Source organism: Benincasa hispida, chromosome 4 (genome assembly GCF_009727055.1).
Source record: "Benincasa hispida cultivar B227 chromosome 4, ASM972705v1, whole genome shotgun sequence".
Classification (NCBI taxonomy): Eukaryota; Viridiplantae; Streptophyta; class Magnoliopsida; order Cucurbitales; family Cucurbitaceae; genus Benincasa; species Benincasa hispida.
The window spans coordinates 18,344,105-18,366,575 of NC_052352.1; the positions used below are offsets into that span (position 1 = coordinate 18,344,105).

The 22,471-nt window shown below is 28.6% G+C and overlaps 1 protein-coding gene across 1 annotated transcript; it reads left to right on the forward strand.

Moving 5' to 3' along the window:
- Positions 1 to 3,624: 3,624 nt before the first annotated feature.
- On the forward strand, positions 3,625 to 6,526 carry LOC120075991 (probable trehalose-phosphate phosphatase D). The gene is made up of 11 exons (XM_039029761.1): positions 3,625 to 3,929; positions 4,045 to 4,185; positions 4,397 to 4,468; positions 4,567 to 4,665; positions 4,762 to 4,817; positions 4,922 to 5,021; positions 5,118 to 5,195; positions 5,443 to 5,512; positions 5,727 to 5,797; positions 5,915 to 6,007; positions 6,163 to 6,526. The coding sequence occupies exons 1-11, from the start codon at positions 3,699 to 3,701 to the stop codon at positions 6,241 to 6,243; spliced, it is 1,092 nt and encodes a 363-aa protein (XP_038885689.1). The 5' UTR covers positions 3,625 to 3,698; the 3' UTR covers positions 6,244 to 6,526.
- Positions 6,527 to 22,471: the final 15,945 nt, after the last annotated feature.

Consider the following 22,471-nt stretch of genomic DNA (forward strand, 5'->3'; position numbering starts at 1 on the left):
TATTGTGCTAATAATGAAAAATATTCAAATTAAATTACATTTTATTCTAAACGTTATTATTTTCCCCCTTTATTCCATTTTTCTTTTCGATTTCCTTTTCCCCCTTTTTTGGCTCTTACGAAGCACACTAATATATATATAAAAGGAATTTGATTAAGTTCTATATGATTTGTTTGAATTACTTGAGAAAAAATAATTTAAAAAAAACAAATTTTTATTTAAATTCTTATGGTCAAATACTTTATTTTTGTTTTAAAATGACTTATTTTCAAAATTGAACCATTGATAAGTTAATCCAAATGCACCCTTCATCATCTTTCAAATTAGAAAAAAAGACGGCTAATCTTTTTTCTTTTTTTTTTTTTTTTTTCAAATCAGTTGCGATACCGGCAATACAATAATATTGATTAATATTAGGACTTAGCGTTACTTCAACCTTATATTTTATGTGAATTATTGTTCTATTAACATCGATTACTATTTATTATTTGCTGACAATATGAAATCTTTTTCTCGACTATTTTTAACCAATTACATTTTTCCTACGACATAATCATGGGAAAAAGGAAATTAATCTTCCGACAATAAAAGGTTCATTCTCAAATTATAATATATTTATTGTCAAATCTCATATATATATATATATATATATATAATTTCAATATTATTGGATTATGGTAATTAATAAATAAATATTCACTATACATTGAAACTAATGAAAGAAGTAATTTCCTTTTCTTAATTCCCTTTTTATTTTTAAAGAAAGCATAAAAAAGGAAGGAGAAAAAGGAAAATAAAAGGCAAAAAATTGACTTTCGAAGGAGAAAAGTCCAATTGATGTTATTTCATTTTCCTTCCTATTCTATTTTCCACTTTAATCACAGCTTAAAAAAAGAAGGAAAAGAAAGTAGCTCCTTTTTTCTAATTTTAAAAGGTGTAATATATTTGTTTTATTCCAAAATTAAAACCCATATTATGATAATTTTTGCTTTCTAAATCTGTTTGATAATATATATTTTTTAATTTCGTAGCAATAATATACTTACTTTATTTTTTTTTTGTTGTTTTATTTTAACTGTTTTTATAAAATGAAAACTAATCAAATATGAATAAATATTTTTCATATACTTGGGTTTTAAAAGTCAAAATTGTTATCAAAATATAGGATTTTATTTTTAAACTTTTTTAATTTTTTTAAAAATTAAACTTGATTATTAACCATCTCTTTGTGTTTAATTGTCATGAAACTTGAAATAATGGGTTTTTGTATAGCCTTCTCCAAAAGTTTAATGCTAAGTTCTAAATGTTAAAGGAGATAATAGAAAGTTTATAAAAAAAAGGAAAAAAAAAAAAGAAAAAGAAAAAAGCTTTGTAAGGATGTTGAAGTGCACTAAGTCCCAAACCTTACAATTAATTAAGCATTATATATACCAATCAAATCCAACACAATATTAAACACTAATATTAATCAATCAATCTTCACATTCTCAACTCTTCTCCATACCATAATCATTGTATTAATATTATAATTGGAGCATGAAAAGATAGTAGCAAAAATAAATAAATAAAAGAAAAAAAGCTGAAATCCCAAAAAGTGGGGTGCCAATTTACATAATACTTTCTTTTTATATACATAAAAAAATCAATTTAAATGTCTAATTTGAATGGTATCAATTAAAATCCTTAAATTTCAATTAAAAAAACATAACATAGTGGTTGTATTATCAATGAAAATAAAAAAATCTTTAGATTTTGTTTAATAACTATTTTTCTTTGAAAAAAAAATGTAAATTTTCTTTTGTTTATAAAATGTGACTTAAAATTCAAATGTGATTTTAAGAAAGGTGAAAAACTTACCTAAGAAAAAAAAAGATTGTGAGGAAAAAAAGTATAATTTTCAAAAAAGATAAAACTAAAAACAAAATAATTATCAAACCAAGACATAAACTTTCATATAATTGAATCAATTTAGACCCTTACTATTAAGATTTCCTTTTTAAAACTATTATGCATTATTTTCACACGTGTACAGAATTTCTTTAAATACAAAGATGAACGTAATATTAGAGAGAAGGAATAAAATTAATCAAACAGACCTTAGCAATTTTTCATTAATATGAGTGACTTTTTATCTTTTCGCCTTTATCTATTTGTCTTTATTTATTTAGACAAATTTAAATCCTCACTTATAAGAGTTACATTTATGATTAATCAAATTGATACAATAATTATTAATTTGGAGTTTTAATTGATGCAAATATAAATTATTTAGGAAAATTATTTTAAATGCTAAAACTATTGAAAATATTTGTAAGTACAGTAAAATGTACTATTTTTCTATATTTAAAAACAATCTAATTATTTATTAAAAAAAACATGATAAAAGCCCTATTGAGCACTAGCAATCCCAAACAACAATCAATTCAAATGTTTGGAAGTGGGGTTCAGTGGTCCTTCACCCATTTTTTTTCTCTTTTCTTTTTCTTCTCTTTAGTGCTCTAAGATATCGCTAGCTTGCAAACCACACCCATTATTTATTTTCCTATATACATCATTTTCATTTGCTTTTACCAACTCTTCCTATTTTCATCACAAACCCCCTTCAAATGAACTAAATTATTCCACACTCACTACTCAAATATTTAATTGTGTTCTTTGTTCCGAGTATTGGACAAACATGTAAAATATAGTTATAACTATACAATTATTTGATATTGTTCTCTTTAAATCTATCTCTACTTCGATATTTTAATTTACTTTTAAATTCTAAACAAAATGTTTGTTGTAAAGATGTTTTTATTCATATTCAATTATCAAACAAAGTGAAACGAGAAAACAAGAGAATCATACAAAAATTAAGTTTGGATTTATTTTATTTTATTTTATTTTTACCTCTCTAATTTGTCCTCATTGATTTGTACAATAACAAGATTTTATATATTAAACATTCAAATGTACAATTTTGTCATTCTCTAACAAAAATTTCTATCTCAATCCCTATTCATATTCATAACATTTTAATGACTTAAAATTTTCTATAATCCAATTGAACCATCAAGCTTCATATCGATGCTACTGTATGTTAAGTGATTTAATATCTCTTTAGTTCCTTATTTATTTATTTATTTTTTTGTATTATTCTAAAAAGGAAAAAAATCACACCATTAGACTTTGCATTACATCATGTTATAATTCTTACGTTTTTTTAGTTCACAAATGAGATGGGAGAATTTAAATTTTTGATCTTTTAGCTGAAGACATACGTTTTATTGATTAAATTATACTCAAGTTGATAGTGATAGAAAGGTAAGTTAATGATTGAAGTAATTATAAAACTAGAAATCCATCACTTTAATGAATCTATACCAAGTAAAAAAGATATTTTAAACCATATCATATATTATTAAACAATAGAGAGGATGTTGAAAAATAAAAATTATAGAGAGAAGAGAATAATAATATTTGGGTATGGTGGGGAAGAGAGAGTGGTGTTGTGGGGTATGAGAATGGTGGCTGAAAAGTACAGGAATTAAAGCAAATAATAATAATAATAAAAAGGATAAAATAATTTGGTCCATTAATGCCATGAAAGGTGTGTTATAAATTCACCCTTCCAATTCCCCTTCTTTCCCATCTTCATCTTCTTCAGAATCCCAAATCCCAATCCTCTGTTTTTCCCTCTGTTTTTTCTCACCCAAATGACCAACCAGAAAGCTTCTCTTCCCAAAGCCAAATCACGAATCAGTGTGGCCTTTACAGTCGCAAGAATTGGAGGATTTATGGCTAATATTTCAAAGAAAAAGCTTTTCAAAAGAACTGAAAATGGCGGTCGAGGCAGAGCCATTGCTTCCTCTGTTGATTTGATGAGAGCTTCTTCTCCTACACGTCTTAATAACTCTCCTTTTTCTCTTTCTCAATCCCCATGGATTGTGAGTTTCTCCATCTTTATTTGTTTCTTTCTTTGTCATAAAATGAAAACTCTGTTTTGTCTTAATTTGATTTTGATTGATTTTTGGTGTGTTTTGATAATGATATACATTGTAGTTTCAACTTCCTTCTGCACTGAACATGTTCGACCAAATTACAACAGCCTCTAAAGGCAAACAAATTGTCATGTTTTTGGATTATGATGGCACTCTTTCCCCTATTGTTGAAGATCCTGATAGAGCATTCATGAGCAATGAGGTTTGTACTCTTTAAATCATCCCATCAAAGGGGGGGAGGGGAAAACCTACTCTAGTTTGCCCGTCATTAAGTTTTTGACAAACATAAGGGAGGAGGAGAAAAAAGATATTCTAAAGCTGAGAACAGTTATTATAAGACAGTCCAGTCACGTTCAATATTTTTGTTTTTCTTGTGATGACTTATGATTGTGTGTCAAACATTTTGTGAACAGATGAGAGCAGCAGTGAAAAACATTGCTACGTGTTTTCCAACTGCTATAGTCAGCGGAAGATGCAAAGACAAGGCAATATATACATATATATTACAATTCCAAATTAATGAGTTACAGTTCATTTATTACTATTAAATATAAGTGATTTTTATTAATTTAAATGTTTGCAGGTTTATGAATTTGTTGGATTGGCAGAGCTGTTCTATGCAGGGAGTCATGGAATGGACATACAAGGCCCAACTAAAGGCTATAATAATAAATACAACAAAGTATGTAACAAATTTATTTATTTATTTATTTATCAGTGAGTGATAATAAAATTTACTTTTTTTTTTTTTTTTTTTTTTTTTTTAAGGGCAATGAAGACAGTGCTTTTCCAACCGGCAAGTGAGCTGCTGCCCATGATTGACGAGGTTTGTTCGTTCTCCAAAAGTCAATACATAAAGATACTTTCAAACACACACACCACACAAATATTATATATATATATTAAATTAATTAATTAAATTTTATTTTCTTTTTCAGGTATAAAACCTTGTCAGATATAACAAAGTCCATTACAGGAGCTAAAGTGGAAAACAACAAGTTCTGCATTTCTGTGCATTTTCGCTGCGTCGATGAAAAAGTAATTTTTTTTAAAATACCAAAAAAAAAAAAAAAAAAACCCAAAACTAAATAAATAATTAATTAATTTTGTTTTTTTTTTGGGATAAAATTATAGAGATGGGGTGCATTATCGGAGCAAGTAAAATCGGTGGTTAATCAATATCCTAAATTGGTTCTGAGTTTAGGACGAAAGGTAATAATTTTCTACTCTATTTTTTTAAATTAATATTTATTTTTTGAAAAAAAACTTTAATTCTCTTTTAACATTTATGGAAAAATCCTAGTATCTAACACACACGTGCCAAACCTTGTACTTTTTAGACAGCTTTTGTGGGTCTTACTTCGATAGTTTTGTTTATTAAAAAAATGATTTATATATTTATATTTATTTTTCTCTCTGTTGAATTTTGTGGCTGACCAAAAAGACAAATAATGAACAGGTACTAGAGATTCGGCCAGCAATCAAATGGGACAAAGGCAAAGCTTTGGAATTTTTGCTAGAGTCATTAGGTAAAAATATATTAAACCATGTCCTATAATTATATTTTCAACCTAGCTTAATTACACATTTAAAAGTTTACAATGTCATCTTGATTTTCACTATTTTCAAATTTTTAACATAAAATTTAGAAAAAAAAAATTGAAAGTACAAAGACCGAATTGAACTGCAATTGAAAATACTGTACATGGACTCTCACCGTTTTTTTTTTACCTTTTTCTATAGGGTTTGCAAATTCTAGTGATGTCTTGCCAGTTTATATTGGAGATGATCGAACAGACGAGGATGCATTCAAGGTATGAAAATTCAAAATATATAAGATAAGATATATATTTTTTTAATATGTTATAAATATTGGATAATATTAATTAATTAAGGGTATATATTTTTGGTGGGGGTAAAATTGGAAACAGGTTTTGCAAAGTAAAGGATTAGGGTTTGGAATCCTTGTGTCAAAATTCCCCAAGGAAACTTGTGCCTCTTATTCCTTGCAAGAACCATCCGAGGTAATAATTAACCCAATATTTTTTTAGATTAAAAATAATTATCTCTATGTACTTTTACATTTTTGTCCAAGGAAAAATTAAAAGTAAAAATAAAAAAATGTTAAAAGTGGAAAATAATGTTTTGCATTTTAAAAGAGATTTCTTTTTGGGTGCAGGTTGAGGAGTTTCTTTGTCGTCTGGTAAATTGGAAAAGATCAATGGGAGCATTATTATCCCAATCCACATTATCTAATTAATTAATTAACAAATAGAAGGAGGATTAAGGAATTTTAAATTCACTCAAAGAGTGGATTTTATTATATTTTTATTTTCAAATCTAAATGGTCTATTTTATGTTTATGTTTTAATTTGTAGCCCATTGCTAACTAAATGTCAATTATCTCTCTAAATTATTAATGAGAGACAATTAAACACTCTCATAATTAATTTGGTATTACTAGCTAATGCTCTTTCATATGACTATGGTTCGAATTTTTCTCTCAAATGTAATATTCAAAAAGAAGGAAGAAAACATCTTTCATTGTGAGACATATACTATTTTCACTTCTCGTAAATATTATTAACATACCCGAACTAGTGACAACTATAATAAATGATATTATAATTAACCCAAAGATTTGGGTTTATGTTCATTTGTGTTCAGACAATATATTAAACTATCATCAAATGATTAAAAAACGAGTCAAACCAATGGGTTAAGAAGTGTGTTTCTACTCTCTAATGTATGATTTGATTGGCATATTAAATCATAAAGTTAAACTAATCGACAAATATTTCTCGTGAATGGTTTGAACATGAGTGTTTGGTGTACATACGCCTCTGACACGTCTAGATTTAACATTACTTCATCAACTTAAAATGTTGGAATACCTTGAATCTATTATCTAACACTTTGAACGATCAAGTACGGAGGTCTCGTGAATAATATTGTTCTCTTTCTGTCACGTTGACGTAACTAACATATAATTAGTGAACCACGTAAAATATATGTGTCCATTTTCTATTGTTTTACCTTTTTTCATTCTTTGTTTGTCGATTTTGTAACATAAAATATAAAATTTTCATTTTTAAATAATGTAGAGAGATGCAATCTCGAACATATAGTTCAAAAGATAAGATATAAATTACTATTTCAAAAGTCGATGATTCGATCCAATCCTGATACTGCTTGCCACAACGGTCGAACTAAAAAAAAAAGAGAGGAGAGCATTAGAAAAGTTGTAAAGTTTAAGTGGGTGAGAGAGATTGTCCATAGTTACACTATTCTTCACATTTTAATGCCAATACCTATAAAAATATTATACTCATTTTAATTTTTGAATACATTTTTCTCATTTTCATGAATTATATATATTTTAAAAATAAATGTGGCTCATGGATCCAAATTAGAGAAGACAACTGGTGCAATTTTTACTACAGCCAAACTATACTCATATTGACGTATATTTTAGTAAATGATTTTGTTTTATATACTATCACAACTTTCATATTTTGTACATTAATTAGTCAAACTTTTCCTTCCTTCACTCATATATGCATGTATTAGGTCTTTGAACTGTCAATCACTAGTTCACTTTACTTCCTTGTATAGTATAAGGTCTCTTTAAACAAATAAAGATATTAATATTGCAATGCTTCAATGTTGAACTTCTTTATCCTCTCGATTGTAAATTATGATTAAACTATTAAAAAATTGCTAATCGATGATAGTTCAATCTTTCACTCGAACTTTAAAAAAATGAAAAAAAATTTACAACTTTATTATAAACTTTAAACAATTTCCTCATGGAGTGTGTTTTAATGTCAAAAGAATAATAAAGGCATGCAACTATTTAAGGCAGTTAAAGGCAAAAAGGCTTTATTTATTTTATTTTATTTTTTATTTTTGGCTTTTGAACCAACAAAATTTGTCCTCAAAGTGAATCAAAGTTTAAACTTATGACTGATGATTGTGATATGGGATCATTTCAACCATGATTAAAAAACCCAAAAAGTAACACTTCTCTTTCTCTCTCTCTCTCTCTAACCCCTAACTTGTTCTCAAAAAATTTTGGATAATAATTAATCTTCTTTACCTTTTTTCTTGTGAATTAAATCATTTATTGGAGAAATAGAATATATATCCAAGAGATTGTATAAGATAATGTAATATATATACCTAAACTCATAAAATTTCATTGACAGTATTGGCATCTTTTAAATTTACTGTTAAAAAAGAGAGAAAAATATAATATCTCCATAGAAGAGTAATAGAAAAAAAATCAATGAAGTCGCACTATTAGTAAGCATGTACCTAGATCTTAGATACTGTTCGTGCCTTCGGTATGTTATTTGACGCTTCAAATGACTTAATTTATGAGGAGTGCGTGCTATATAAATTATTTAACTCTACTATTTTTTTTGAATATGTAATTTGATATTTTCTCTTTAATAATACAATTTCTCTCTTTATCTGCTCATGATGTAACTAACACATTTTAGTGAACCACCTAAATCTTTATGTCGATTTTTTAAATTGTTTATGTTTTTCGTTTATCTTTGATTGTTGATTTCTTAACCGAAACGATGGTGAAATTTTTTTGTTTTAATTCGAGATTCATAGATAGAGATGGTTGTTTTGGGATGGTAATTAGGAGTTTTACCACTAAACTATTGATAAGTTTCATTTTTTGAAATTAATAATGAAAATATTAAAGGTATCTAGAGGGTGTTTTTTGTGATTGGAAGAAGGTGGTTTTTTATTAATGGGGTTATTTTCAAGGGGTTAGGTGGTGAAAAAGGGAAACCCACTACTTCTTGGGGGAAAAAAGGGGGAAATCATTGTTGAAAGAGGAGTTGGATTCCACTTCTTCACCTTAAAAAAATCACATTTTTTCCCTCTCTTTTTTAAATAAATAAATAAAAAACAACTTAATATCTTCTTTATTATATATATATATATATATATATTAATGGGATTTTACACCAAAACTATATATACACAAACACAACTCAACATCTATCCTTCTCTAGTTGAATCTTTTCATTTATCAGACGTGTAAAGATCAAAAGCTTCCCATTTTCCACTTCAAATAATATTCAATCCCATCATTGCTCCCTCTCTAGAACCCTAAAACCTTACCAATTATTGCCCTAAAAGTATCCCTTTTCCCTCTTTTTCTCCCCCTCCTCGACCTAATTCTAATAATTCCTCTCAACATAGGTTTTGTAAATATTATATTGTATAAGTAAGATTGATCGTTTCTTCTACATTATTAGACGAACGTCTGAAAAGATAGGACGATGTTTTTGTTTTGTTATGTTTGTATGGAAACAAAAATGTACGTGAGTGCAAGAGGGGGCAGAGCATTATTATTAGAAATGGTGAGTTTTTTTTATTTTTTATTTGGCACTAGAGACATTCACTGGGGATACCCACCAAGTGAAGGGACTATGTCTTTAATTATTTTTGCATAGCAAAAAGAAAAGAAAAAGGGTTTTCATTGTGATTCTCAGCAATAATAATAATAATAATAATAATAGGGTGGCCAAACCCTAGCTGGTCCCTGGCTTGGAGGGGTGCCCTATGGCTGCCATTATATTATTAGATTTTGATTTGCATGTGACCTGGATATGACCTTTCCCAAGGGAACATATGCCTCAGATGTTTGCTTTCTAGGGGTTTTTTTTACTTTTACCACAACATGAAAATCATAGACAACAATATTATATTTGCTTAGTTGTTAAGTTACTTCATAATTGTACCCTACGTGTTTTCCAACATGCTTCTAAAGCCTCTTATGATAACTAACCCTTCTTCCTGGTTTTAATATCAAAATGGAACATAATCTCTGATAATAATTTGGTATATGAAATTTAACTTATGCTTTACATTTATGAATTTCTTTTTTTTATTATATACTTTTTAAAATTATTTTTAAATTTTAAGCTCAATTTTCAAAATTAACAAACAATTTGAGTTTTTAAAAACTTATTTTTTTGTCTTTTATATTTGACTAATAATTTAAGTGTTGGAAGTGAAAATTAAATCCCAGTAGAACAAACATATATAATCATCAAATGTGTGGCGCCTAAATTGTTATATCAATAACCAAACCAAACCCTTAGTTATTTAAAGGTTAGAAAATTCCATCTTTTAAACTATGAGAGTTGTTTTTTTTTTTTTTTTTTTTAATTACCAATACGTAGAAGAAGGGACTTGAACATCTATCTATTTTGGTTGGTTGGAATTGTATGTTCTTATATTAGTTGAACTATGCTAATATCAGGTAGGAGAGATGGTTATTTATCCATAGATCATGGATTGAGACAATAATAATATGGTACTTTAGCTTAGTTTCTAAGCACTGATTATTGATGTGATGACCTAAAAAAGGGAGACATTAATATATGATATATAATGAATGGATGGGCAGCTTGGAGACAGAATTATTAGCTAACAATTCATTGAACATGGTTTTCGAGAGATCATTGGAGAAGAATCTTTTTAATCTTAAATTAATCAGCTTTAGTGTTCTTAACTTAATCATTATGATTTCGTATCATGATTTTCTATTTTTTTTCTTTTTAAAAAAAGATTAAAAATGAGTAGAGTTGACGTGGCAATTTATTGGCCCTTTATATTGATTGAAAAACCTCAATTTGAAGATAAATCTCTCTAAGTTTGTGGAGTTTCACAAGTTATACATATATTTGGAACATGATTCTTGTTTGTCTAATTGGAACCACTAATTTGATTTTCGGATCATCATAATCAAACCAAACCATCTTAGTACTTGTACTGAGATAAAAATTTAACTTCCATTTGATAATGGTTCTAGATGATTTTAGACTAAAAAGATAAATATAAAAATAAGGGAAAAGGAAACTATATCGAGATCAAGACAAGACATATTAGGTCAAGGGAAGGGAGTTGGGCCTTTGAGACAAGTCATCTCTCAATCTTTGAGGCTAAAGAGCCCAATCTGCACACAAAACGTGTCCACAACATGCCCTAGTTAATTAGTAGGTCTATGAAATATCCAATTTATCTGTCTGATTATTGAATTCTTGAAGAAGATAGGAAGACCCCATGGTCAAACCATACTATAAATATATCATAATAATTACTCTAAGAGACTGTTTGGAGGCCCAACATGAGATGATATATCCCCACATCCTATATCATTTTAGTGTTTGGAGGCCCACTATCCTATCTCACCGATTTTAATTGTTTGTGGGCCTATTTTTGGAAGTATTTCGTATCTCATCGTCATTTTTCTTCCGTGTATCATATATCATCTCAGTGCTTAAACATACTTGATCATATTCGACCGTTCATACTTGATCAGAACTCCCCAGACATCAGAACTCTCTAGACATCATAACTTCTCACATCCTATATCTTCTCAGTGCCCCAAACAGCCCCTAAGAGAGGTAACTTGAGTTCTACTCTCAAACTCCCTAACTTCCACTCTTTCGCTCTCTAGCTTAAGCATCAGAGTGTATGGCAAGCATCACATTGGTATATGAGTATCTTTTGTAGGCTATGTATTTTTTCTCCTTCAAATAAATTCATTACTGGTGTCACATGAGGGTCATGTACATTTTCTCTACCCCATAACAATTTTTTCTTGACTTTTATGTTTATTTCCTCTTACCTTCTCTACTATATTTCACCTATATCAAAGAAACAATTGAATTTCTTGTCAAACTCTAAAAAAAAGAAATTTTTGAAAATTAAGTACAATATTTTTTTTTTTCAAAACTTAACTTGATTTGGAAAACATAGTACAATATTGATAACAAAATGTAGAAACTAATTATAGATGGAAATAAGTTTAGTCTTTTAATTTTGGAATTTATGTTTATTTTATCTCGAACTATATATATATATAGCTATCAAAAAATTTTAATTTTACGTCTAACAAGTTTTTGAATTTTAAAAAATGTCTAACATATCTCTACATTTTTAATTTTATGTCTAATAACATTAACTTAATCTATATTTTGTAAAATTCACAACTCATAAAAGATAAGATGGGTTTCATTGAGACATAAAATTCAATCAATCATTTTTCAAATTTTTTTATTAAATATCTTTTAAATTTAAAGATTCGTTAGATGCAAAATTAAACATTAAAAAACTTATTGAATATTTTTGAAAATTTAGTTAGCAAATAGACATAAATTAAGAACATATCACACACATAGCAAAGAACCCAAGGAGAGAACCATGAGTGCTTGGAAAATTTAACAAATTCTAAGTACAAAGTTAGGTATATTAACCTTTTTTTTCAAAGAAAAGTTGATTTTGCTTTTCTTTTGGAATTATGATAATTAGAACCTATTAATTAGTTAATAACATTAAATAAACCCCTAATTTCTAGAACTAAATAAAGGAAATTAAAGAAGAATAACACTTTTAATTTTCCAATCATTAAACTGCCGTACTTTTTCACTGTCACTATGCAGTCGCGGAGAAAAAAGTTATTCCAACTTTTTAACAAAAATAAATATCTTCATGAAGACCAACAATAAAAAAAAAAGTTAAATATAATTTTGGTCCCATACTTTTTGGATTTTTTCCCTATTTTAACCTCTTTTCAAATATCTAAATTTGTCCCACTCTCATTAAATCTAAAAAATAATACATATTGTTAGTATATTGCTAATTTCTTTAAGAAAAAATAATGATATTTATTAATTAGTATTCTCCTCCTTATGTCTTTTCTTGCATGGAATTTATTAGGTCAAATTATAAATTTGATACATAAATTTTGACATTTGTATCTTGATAGTTTATAAACTTTCAAATTTTGTGTCTAAATAGATCTTTAAGGTCTTGTTGGGTAACTATTTGGTATTTATTTTTTATTTTTTTGAAAAATTAAGCTTATAAACATATATTCTACTTCTAAATCTCTTTTTTTTTTCTACTTTATACCAGTATTTTTAAAAACCAAAACAAATCTTGAAAACTAAAAAAAGTAATTTTTAAAAATTTGTTTTTGTTTATGAAATTTAGCTAAGGCTTTAACTCTCCTACTTATAAAAAATGCAAGCCATGGTAAGAAAATAAGAGAAGATAGACTTAATTTTTAAAAACCAAAAATGAAAAACGAAAGCCCCGTTTGGTAATCATTTTGTTTTTAATTTTTGTTTTTGAAAATTAAGCTTATGAATATTACTTCCACCTCCAAATTTCTTCTTTTGTTATCTACTTTTCACCAATGCTTTAACAAACCAAAGCAAATTTTGAGAACTAAAAAAAATAGCTTTAAAAAAGTTGTTCTTTTTTTGGAATTTGGTTAAGAATTCAACCATTATACATAAGAAAAATGCAAATCATTGTAAGAAATATGAATGCTAAGGCTTAATTTTTCAAAACCAAATAATTACCAAACGAGACCAAAATGATTCTAAGCTTTCCATCTTATTTAGATTGCAAAAGCCAAATTGCTTACCAAATGTATATTTGCGAAACTAATGAATCGAAAAGACATGAAATCAAATTTAGATGGCTTATCAAACAGGTCCTAAAATATCTTTAAACATAATTTTTTTTAAGAAAAAGAAAGAAAAAAAAAAGAGAAAAAGAAAGAGAAAAGTTTGATAAGACAAAGGGGAACTCGCTTTCTTCAACTTTTGAAGGGTTGAATCCCAATTTTCATGATTCTAAGTTACCAACCCTTGCATTCTTACCTCAATTTTATCATTTCTAGGTTCCTAATTTTACCTTTTATATTTCCTAATAAAATTTCAACATTTTCATCGACATTTCTATATTTCTATAAATTCTACAACGATAATTGATATTTCTATTATATCATAAAAATCTAAATAAAACATAAAAAAAAATAGAAATCAAAATGGGTTGTTTTTAAATATAAAAAAATGAAACAAAATATTTACAAAATATAACAAAATTTTAGAACTATCAGTGTCTTGAAGTCTATTAGTGTTTATCAGCATCCATCATTGATAGTTATAAAATTTTTCTATATTTTGTAAATATTTTCAATAGTTTTACCATTTGAAATAATTTCACAATCAAAATATCACTTAAAAAAGTATAACAAATCCATTTACTAATTTAAATATATTTTTCAATTTTTTTCTTTTTATAGTTTTTTAAAAAATATCCATCAATATTGATATTATATTTTATGATATTTTTATCAACATTTTCGTCAATATAGACATATTGTTATTTTTTTAAAAAGACAACATGGACATTTTAAACATGGCATATTATAACTAATTATTATAACTATAGGGTCGATTTTTTTGTTTTTCCAATAAAAAGGGATTTTTTTAAATATAAAAAATATTTAAAAATATTAAAAAGTTTCAAAAGTATAGAACACTTTTTGTTCTTGTAATAGAAAAATTTCAAAAATATTTACACATTATAGTAAAAGTAAAAACGTTTTGTACTTTTGAAATTTTTTATTATAAAATTAAAATTTTTTTTTTTATATTTAAAAAGGTCCTTTGAACTTTATATTTGCTTGGTAGCTATCTTTTGCAAACTTTCGTCTTTAATCTGACCAGAATCAAACTGACCATCATTTTCTCATTTCAAACTAATAAATTTGAGGTTAAAATTACATTTTAGTCTTTCTACCTTTAACATCCTCCTGAATGGCTATTTGATTTCGTTTTTTAAAATTTAAGCTCATTTTTTCTCAATTTGTTACAATAATTTTATTTTTCTTTCTAAAAACTAAAATAGTTGAATTTTTAGTCTAGTTTCAAAAATAAAAAGACATTTTTAAAAATTATGACTCATTTTGGTAACTATTTGATTTTGTTTTTTTGAAAATTAAAACTATAGACACTCATTCCATCTCACAGTTTCTTAATTTGTTATTTATTTTTTCCCAATATTTTTCAAAACTAAACCAAAATTTGAAAAAAAAAGTAGTTTTAAAAACTTGTTTTTTGTTTTTGGAATTGGTTAAGAATTCAATTTTTTGTACTTAAGAAACATGCAAATTATTCTAAGAAAATAAGAGGAATTAGACTTAATTTTCAAAAATAAAAAATAAAAAACCAAATAGCTATCAAATGAGGTATTAGTTTTCAAAAAATTAGCTTGATTTTTTAAAACATTCGTAGAAAATAGATAACAAAGCAAAATTTGGAAATGAAATGAATGTTTATAGGCTTAGGCTTAATTTTCAAAAACTAAAAACTAAAAACCAAATGGTTACTAAATAAGGTCTTAAGAGTCCGTTTGTAACATTCTCGTTTCTTGTTTCTGTTTCTCATTTTCTAAGAAAACTGATCTGTTTGATAATCGTTTCTGCTTCTTTATTTATAAAATTTGATAAACATTTCTAAAATAGAGTTAAAATTGAGGAACTACAAAAAATAGTTCCTTCCGTTATGTTTTTATGATATATGAAAGCGTATTTATAAAGTAACACATTGTAGGCTTGGTTGGTTGGTAAACAAACATGTCCGAGCAATCTTTCTCTTTCTTGATCTGGAATTGAATCTCTGTATCGTTTGTTTGTTTTGTTTCATTTTTCATCCTTTCTTTTAATATTTTTTCTTTTCTATATTATTTGTTTATAATTTTCTTTCTTTTATTTTTATATTTATTTTCTTTATTATTTGTTTATGTTTATATGTTAAATTTAATTTTTATTTTAAAATTTTAAAGATTTTTATTTTATATATATTTTAATTTTTCAATTTTCAAATTTTTCAATAGGAATATATAAATATTTTTTGAATTTAATATTTTAAAATTTTCAATATAAATTTTTATATATATTTTTAAATTTAAATTTAATTTTTTTTTATTTTTAATACATACAAAATCAGTAAGAATTTTTACCATATATAAATTTTGGTTTACTAAGATATTAATTTAGGTTCATTTTAATATTTTTACAACCACGACATCTACATAATATATAGTTGAGTTAGATTTGAGTCGACATCATTTTAAAAAAATGACTTGAGTGAGAAAGAATATTGCAAATCAAACTTTAGCAACATATGAATGATAAAAAAACATTGTATAATTGTTCTTAATTTTACATCGGGGCTTATGTATATTTGATCATGTAAATATTTTATAATTATTTTTTTATATTTTAATGCATGCTATAATTTTTTTTAATTTTATATAATTAAATTATAACTAAACTATAAAATATGAGAAAATGTAAGAGAAAAATATACAAAAAATGAGAAACAAAAGATGGTTATCAAATAAGTTTATGTTCTTGTTTCTTTCTTTCTTTTTTTTTTTTCAAGAAACAAGAAACGGAAATAGTTACTAAACATATTTCTAGTTGTAGTTCTTAAAAACAAAAAATAGGAAACAGGAAACGAAAAACAAAACACAAAACACAAAAAACAAAAAACAAAAAACAAAAGAAAAAGGAAATGGAAAAAGGAAACGTTATCAAATGGGCCCTAAATATTCAATTTTAGTTTATGTGTAGTACATACCATAAAACTTAAAATTAGTTCATGCAGTTAGTTTATTGTTTAATAAAGAAAACCACTACTAACATTTTCATTATAAATCGTGAAAATATATCCGAATCTATAAGAAAGTTATTATTTTTATTTAACCAATTTCGATAAAAAAATAAATAATTTTGAAGGACCAAATTTCACTAATTAAGACTAATATATGATGAACCCTAAATAATAAGGATTAAAATAGTATTTTAATCTAAAATTTATCTAGTGAGGTGGCAATCTAAATTTTTCTTTTTTAAAGAACTAAAATTTGAAGGGGGATTTTAAAAAATAGAAACATAAGGAAATCTGTTTACACAAAATAGCAAAATTTAAATATCTTTTGATAGAGGCTGATAGAAGTCTATCATTGATAGAACCTAATAGAAGTCTATCACTGATAGACGCTGATAGAAGTCTATTAGTGTTTTTTTGTTATTTTTATAAATAGTTTGATATTTTTTATATATGTAAAAATTTCCCAAATTTTAATTTGATGAGTTAGTTTTTATATTTTTGTCTAACATTTAAAACTTTTTGGAATTGATAGTACAAAGAAAATATATTACGCTAATGGTTTGGTAAAAATTTGGGTTTGGTTCAATTTTGAATTGGGCAGAGAAGATAAATAGAGAATTTTCAAATTTCCTTTGAAAAAATAGCAAAAAGTTTTCAGAGTCGTAAAAATAGCAAAATGATTTTTTAAATAAAAATAACAATAGAAAATACCTAAACTATCCATGTACACTAAAATTGATAAAACCCAACATCTAAAACAACAAAAAAAAAGAAAATACATTGTATTGAAAAGTCCCACCAAAACCCAAATCAAATCAATGGTGATTTAATCGAAGCAAAACATATCAAAGAAAACTAACAGTTTACCAAAAACCACAAAACCACCCCCATATTCACCTAAGCACTACTGGTTGATTCTGTCAACAACCACACAATTGCAAAGCATGCAATCGGTAAAGTGAGGCTTCGTGAAAACTTGACCTGAGAAGAGAGAAAAAATGAGAAGGATATGGTGAAGGAGAGAAAGATCCATGGCATAGAGCTACTGTCCATAAAGACGCAGACTCCACATGGACAACAATATGCGACAATCAATGGTGTGTAGTAGTAGAAGTTGTGGGGTTTTTTTTTGTAATATTGGTAAAAGGTTGAAGATCATCTTCAAGCAAGGAGGAGAAGAATGTAGGGGGAAGGGATGTTGCGACATTGGTAGGCATATATATATTCCCTTTGTTGGGGGTGATGCCCTAAACTCTCGTGTCTTGTAGTTTGTAAACACAGTTTTAAACAAACGCTTGTGATGTATAATATATGATATTTTCTTCACTTATTGTCTATGAACAGTGGATGTTTTATTTGCTTTACCACAAACCAATAAACTAAAATCCCTTGTTGTTGTTTGGAACTTAAGCATGTATGTCGAGACATACAAGTGGACCATGTCATAAGTGATAACCAAAATGGTCTGTAGTATATGGATATAGGAGGGAAACCTTATCCTGGTAACGCTACGGATGCGACCCGCTTAGTAGAATAGTTACAAGTGTTGTGACTTGCTACAGATGGTCTGATTTTGATCATTCATGTGGGGACATGCGAGTAGGGGTGTCCTATAAAAAGAGTTTGTATAAGACCTGACCACGAAGTGTTAACGTCTCGTTATATAACGACGTTCATGACAGAGACTTCACTTCACTAGGATGACCATAAGTAACATGACCTCAATCCTGAGTGAGTTAGGAACCCCTGCCTTTGAGAGTGGTCCTTTGATTTGTATGGGTGCGAGTAGCCAGATCACTGACTCAAACCTACTACTTTGGGGATTCATCTGATTTGGGAGCTGGGAACTCAGTTACACAAGATGGAATTCACTCATTCCTCGAAGTACGGGTAAGTAAATAGATTGCTCCCTTAAAGGCTGATCTTGGGACTTGAACGATGTGGCGCCATACACCTTCTTATGGCCCGAGAGGTGTCCACACATAGTAGGACTATGTTGTATTGTTCATTAGAGGGATCAGTGGTACTTAAGGAGTTAGATGTAACTACAGGGGCAAAACGATAAATTGGCCCAACTGTACTTACGAGCATCTGTGAAGGGTTATCGTACTGTTGATTGGTTATATCCGATGGACACAAAAATATATTTGTGGTAAGAAGAGTTCAGTTGTCGGTTTTTAGTGGAATGTTTGACAGTTAACGAATGGTGGATCTCGTGGCTAAAGACTTTAGTCAGCTATTCACATACCTTTGGAGCTTCGAGCCATAGGTCCATAAGGTCCCCTTAGTAGCTCAATGTATTCAAATTGAGAATCAGTTTTTGGGTTAGTTTGAAATGTTCAATTTGACAAAAGGGAGTTCGATTATATATGATATGATTGAACTAGTTAATTATATATGATATGATTGACTTTATGTATGAGATATATTATTTGGAGGAAAATGAATATAAATATGATTTATATCTAGTGGATGAGAAAACACTATGGTTTATATGTGATATTAAACTATAGGTTAATTAATATAATATGGTTATATTTATTAATTTTTAATTGGACAATTATAGGAAAATTGTGTCGGCATTTTCTTTGTAATCGTGTGATAGTGGGAGGTTTCATTCAGTTTTTGTAACTGAAGAATAAAATAAAAATCGTTTTCATTTTGCAAGAGATCATAGAATTCGCTCACGCATAGTGTATACAGCCTATCGCATAGCAAACCGAGAGACTACACGATAGCTTATAGTTTCTACATGATCATATACACGCGCTCTTCTTTCTAAACGATCACATAGGAATTGCTAAACGATCGTCTAACTCTTTCATAAATGACGCACGCCCGAGCGTTTACTAAACGATCATCTATACGAATGCTGCCTATTTACTACACGATCGTGTACCTTCTTCTAAACGATCAAGCATCGTCTATACGATAGACTATATCTTCTCCCATTTGCTTGGTCGTTGTATACGATCTTCCTTCTTCCTTCCCTCTACCAAATCCAACAGAGTCCACACCTCCTGGATTCTCACACTGAGAATACCGAGGGTTCTAAGTGGTGGTGTCATCCCCTTTCTTATGTTTCATGTGTGGGCCGTTCTGTTGAGCGATTGGTGATTTGTGTGAACGATTGCTTGGACATTCAGCGAGAGCGAAAGGAGCAGTCCTTGTTCGGAGAGCGAGATTTCGGTGAAGAAAAGTTCTTCAACTGGTATGTTTTCTTGTTCTATTTCTTATTTATTGTTAAAAGCATGCCGATAATTTATTTTATGTTGCATATTTGTTATGTTAGATTGTAAATGTGGTAATTTTGTCACAATTGTGTTTGAACGATCCGCTTCCACTCAGGAGTACTCTTGTATAAGAGTTTCCTTCAATTGTATCAGAATCAGGTTTTAATATTCCAAATTCATAGATGCAAAGAATTGCATTTACTTTCTGTGTGAGTAAAATCATGTCTACTCTCTATTTAAGCGTTAAATAGTTGTGGGGATGTGGATAATGGAGTTTTCTTAGGATTGAAGCCTCTGGATATTTAAAATTATTTTAAATTTAAGTTAATGTAAAGCCCCCCTGCCATTTTTGGGCATATTAACTGTATCAAGTCCTATAATTTCACAAGTTGTTTGAGTCTGTTGAGTTGTTTGTGAGAAGCTTCATAGCAAGGGTTACTGTTCTTTTAGGATGAAAACGATCAAGGCGTTGGTCGGGTGTGTAACGATGGGGTAGACGATCGTTGAGTATTGGATACTTGGGAGCTAGTTTACGCTCGCGCACTAGACGATCGTGTAGGTTAACAAGCTTCATCACTTAGTTACTGACTACACGATCGCGGAGTAAATCGTTTACTTGAGTGCTTGTTAAGTGATCGTCTAGACGATCGGGCTTCGCATCTACGTTGTCGTCTAAACAATCATTTAAAACTCGCGTGTTTTTTCTTATGTGCTAAATGATCGTATACCTGACCGTGTTTACTAAACATGGGAGCTTCACCTGACGGTTCAAGACCCGGTTCGCCTGTGAACCAGTTTTCTCGATGAAAAATGTAATAGATAGAATTTTTCCTTCCAATTTTAGGGGCAATTCATCCCAGTCCATTCATCTTTGTGAATGTATATAGGATGTATGTTTAATTTATATGTCATATGGTATCCCATATAGAAGAAATCCCACCTTAGGTTTTGCCTTGGTCATGCATCATCTATTTATTATAAGTGTTATGATTTAGAGAAACATGATTTAAATTAAGTAAGAGCATGCTCATGCATCATATAATATAAGAGTTATATTTATGCATACATAAAACATTGACATGTAACATCTTTATATTATAAATGTTATAGTATAAAGGTGTATGGAACATGTGCACTTGGTTCGTTACTTGTATATAAAAGTTATGTATAGTAATGAACGGATATTTCATGAAGCATGACACATAGTTTAAATTTATAAGAGTTATAAATACCTAGTTTTACTTAGCAATGGGAATGATTTTGGTTGTTTCTTTTATAAGTGATATAAGAGAAATTAGAACTAAAATCAATAAGAAAGACATGCATGTGAACTTAGGCTTGAATCATGTTTTAAAAGAGTTTTAAAATTGGATGAAGATAGACCTAAGATCATGGTTCTAATGAGATTAGAAACCTAAGATTATAAGGAATTAGAACTAAAATCTATAAGAAAGACATGCATGTCAACTTAGGTTTAAATCATGGTTTTAAAATGTTTTAAAACTTGGTGGAGATAGACCTATGATCATGGTTCTAATATGATTAACCACCTTAGGCTTTAATATTTTAATCAGTTTAATAGGATCAAATTGACTAATAAAAGGTTAAAGTGTAGCAAATCTATCTATAAGGGACCTTTTGTCTAAGGCGGGTTCTGTCTAGGCTGGGGTATTCAAGGTGATGGAAATGGAACACCCCTACCTGGAAACTTACCTAGAAAGGTGAATTAGATAGATTTGATGCATGCATGCAAGGTTAAGAACAGTCCATTAAAGAGTTTAATGTGACTACTTGAATTTGTTTAATTTCAAGGACAAAAGTTGTTTTTGAATGGATTAAAATGACTGACTAAAATCAGTAGCTGGATTATCTAGGTTAATGAACCCTAGGTAGAACATCCAGTGGGAGGTACTTGGGATATCTGATGCTTCATTTAAACCTCTCGCATTTCTCTCTTTATTGTCCACACTGTGAGATCTATCCTTGGCCTTGTGGCACCCTGGGAGTGTCTCCTCTAAAGGATGGTGTTTGGGTAGGTCAATATCAAGGTGGATGGAGAGAATTTTCATAGTAAGTGGGAGCGAAAAGTGCGACAGCATATCCCACGGTCTTTCTCGTTAGGTTGGATAAAGTTTCTATGCATCACCTTGAGGCACCCTGGGAGTGTATCCTATAGGATGGCAATTTTACACGTTTCTTTATTTGATCTCCTGTATAGGATGAGGTTACTTAGTCTCTTGTCCTAATATACTTTTTTCCTACAATGGGCGCATTAGAGCGGGACTCTGGGGCCGAAAATGGGGGTTACACTTATGTGGAATTGTTAAGGGTTAATAGTTCTGGACCAAACAAATAGTGGCTGTTAGGTTCAGTTCCAAGAGTTGGTTTTGCCTAACTTTGGCACCTTCGATTAGGGCACATCCATCTCAAAGCCAGATGGTAATGCTGCGTTCGACCAATGATTTCCTATGATCACAATTTCCGCCTTGCATCAATGCATATTCTGTATAAAAATACAAAAATCAACTATTCCTATGCGATGAGCGCATGCGACTGCAATGTAATAAACTTAATGCTTTTTGGATGTAATCTAACAAATTTTATCAATGCAAGCCAACATTATTTAAGAAGTTAGCACTATGATAATGTGCATTTCTGCCCGTTATTAGGTACCTTACCCTGGGGGCAGTATGGATGTATCCGTTTTGTATATCTCTACAAACGATGTGATCCCAAAATTGTTCAT

What these genes read in the sequence shown, in the direction of transcription:
- LOC120075991 (XM_039029761.1), top strand. Translation starts at nt 3,699, where the DNA reads ATGACCAACCAGAAAGCTTCTCTTCCCAAAGCCAAATCACGAATCAGT. An exon ending in ATAATAATAAATACAACAAA is followed by an intron (nt 4,666 to 4,761) that starts GTATGTAACAAA and finishes AGGGCAATGAAG; the next exon opens with ACAGTGCTTTTCCAACCGGC. An exon ending in ATTTTTGCTAGAGTCATTAG is followed by an intron (nt 5,513 to 5,726) that starts GTAAAAATATAT and finishes CTTTTTCTATAG; the next exon opens with GGTTTGCAAATTCTAGTGAT.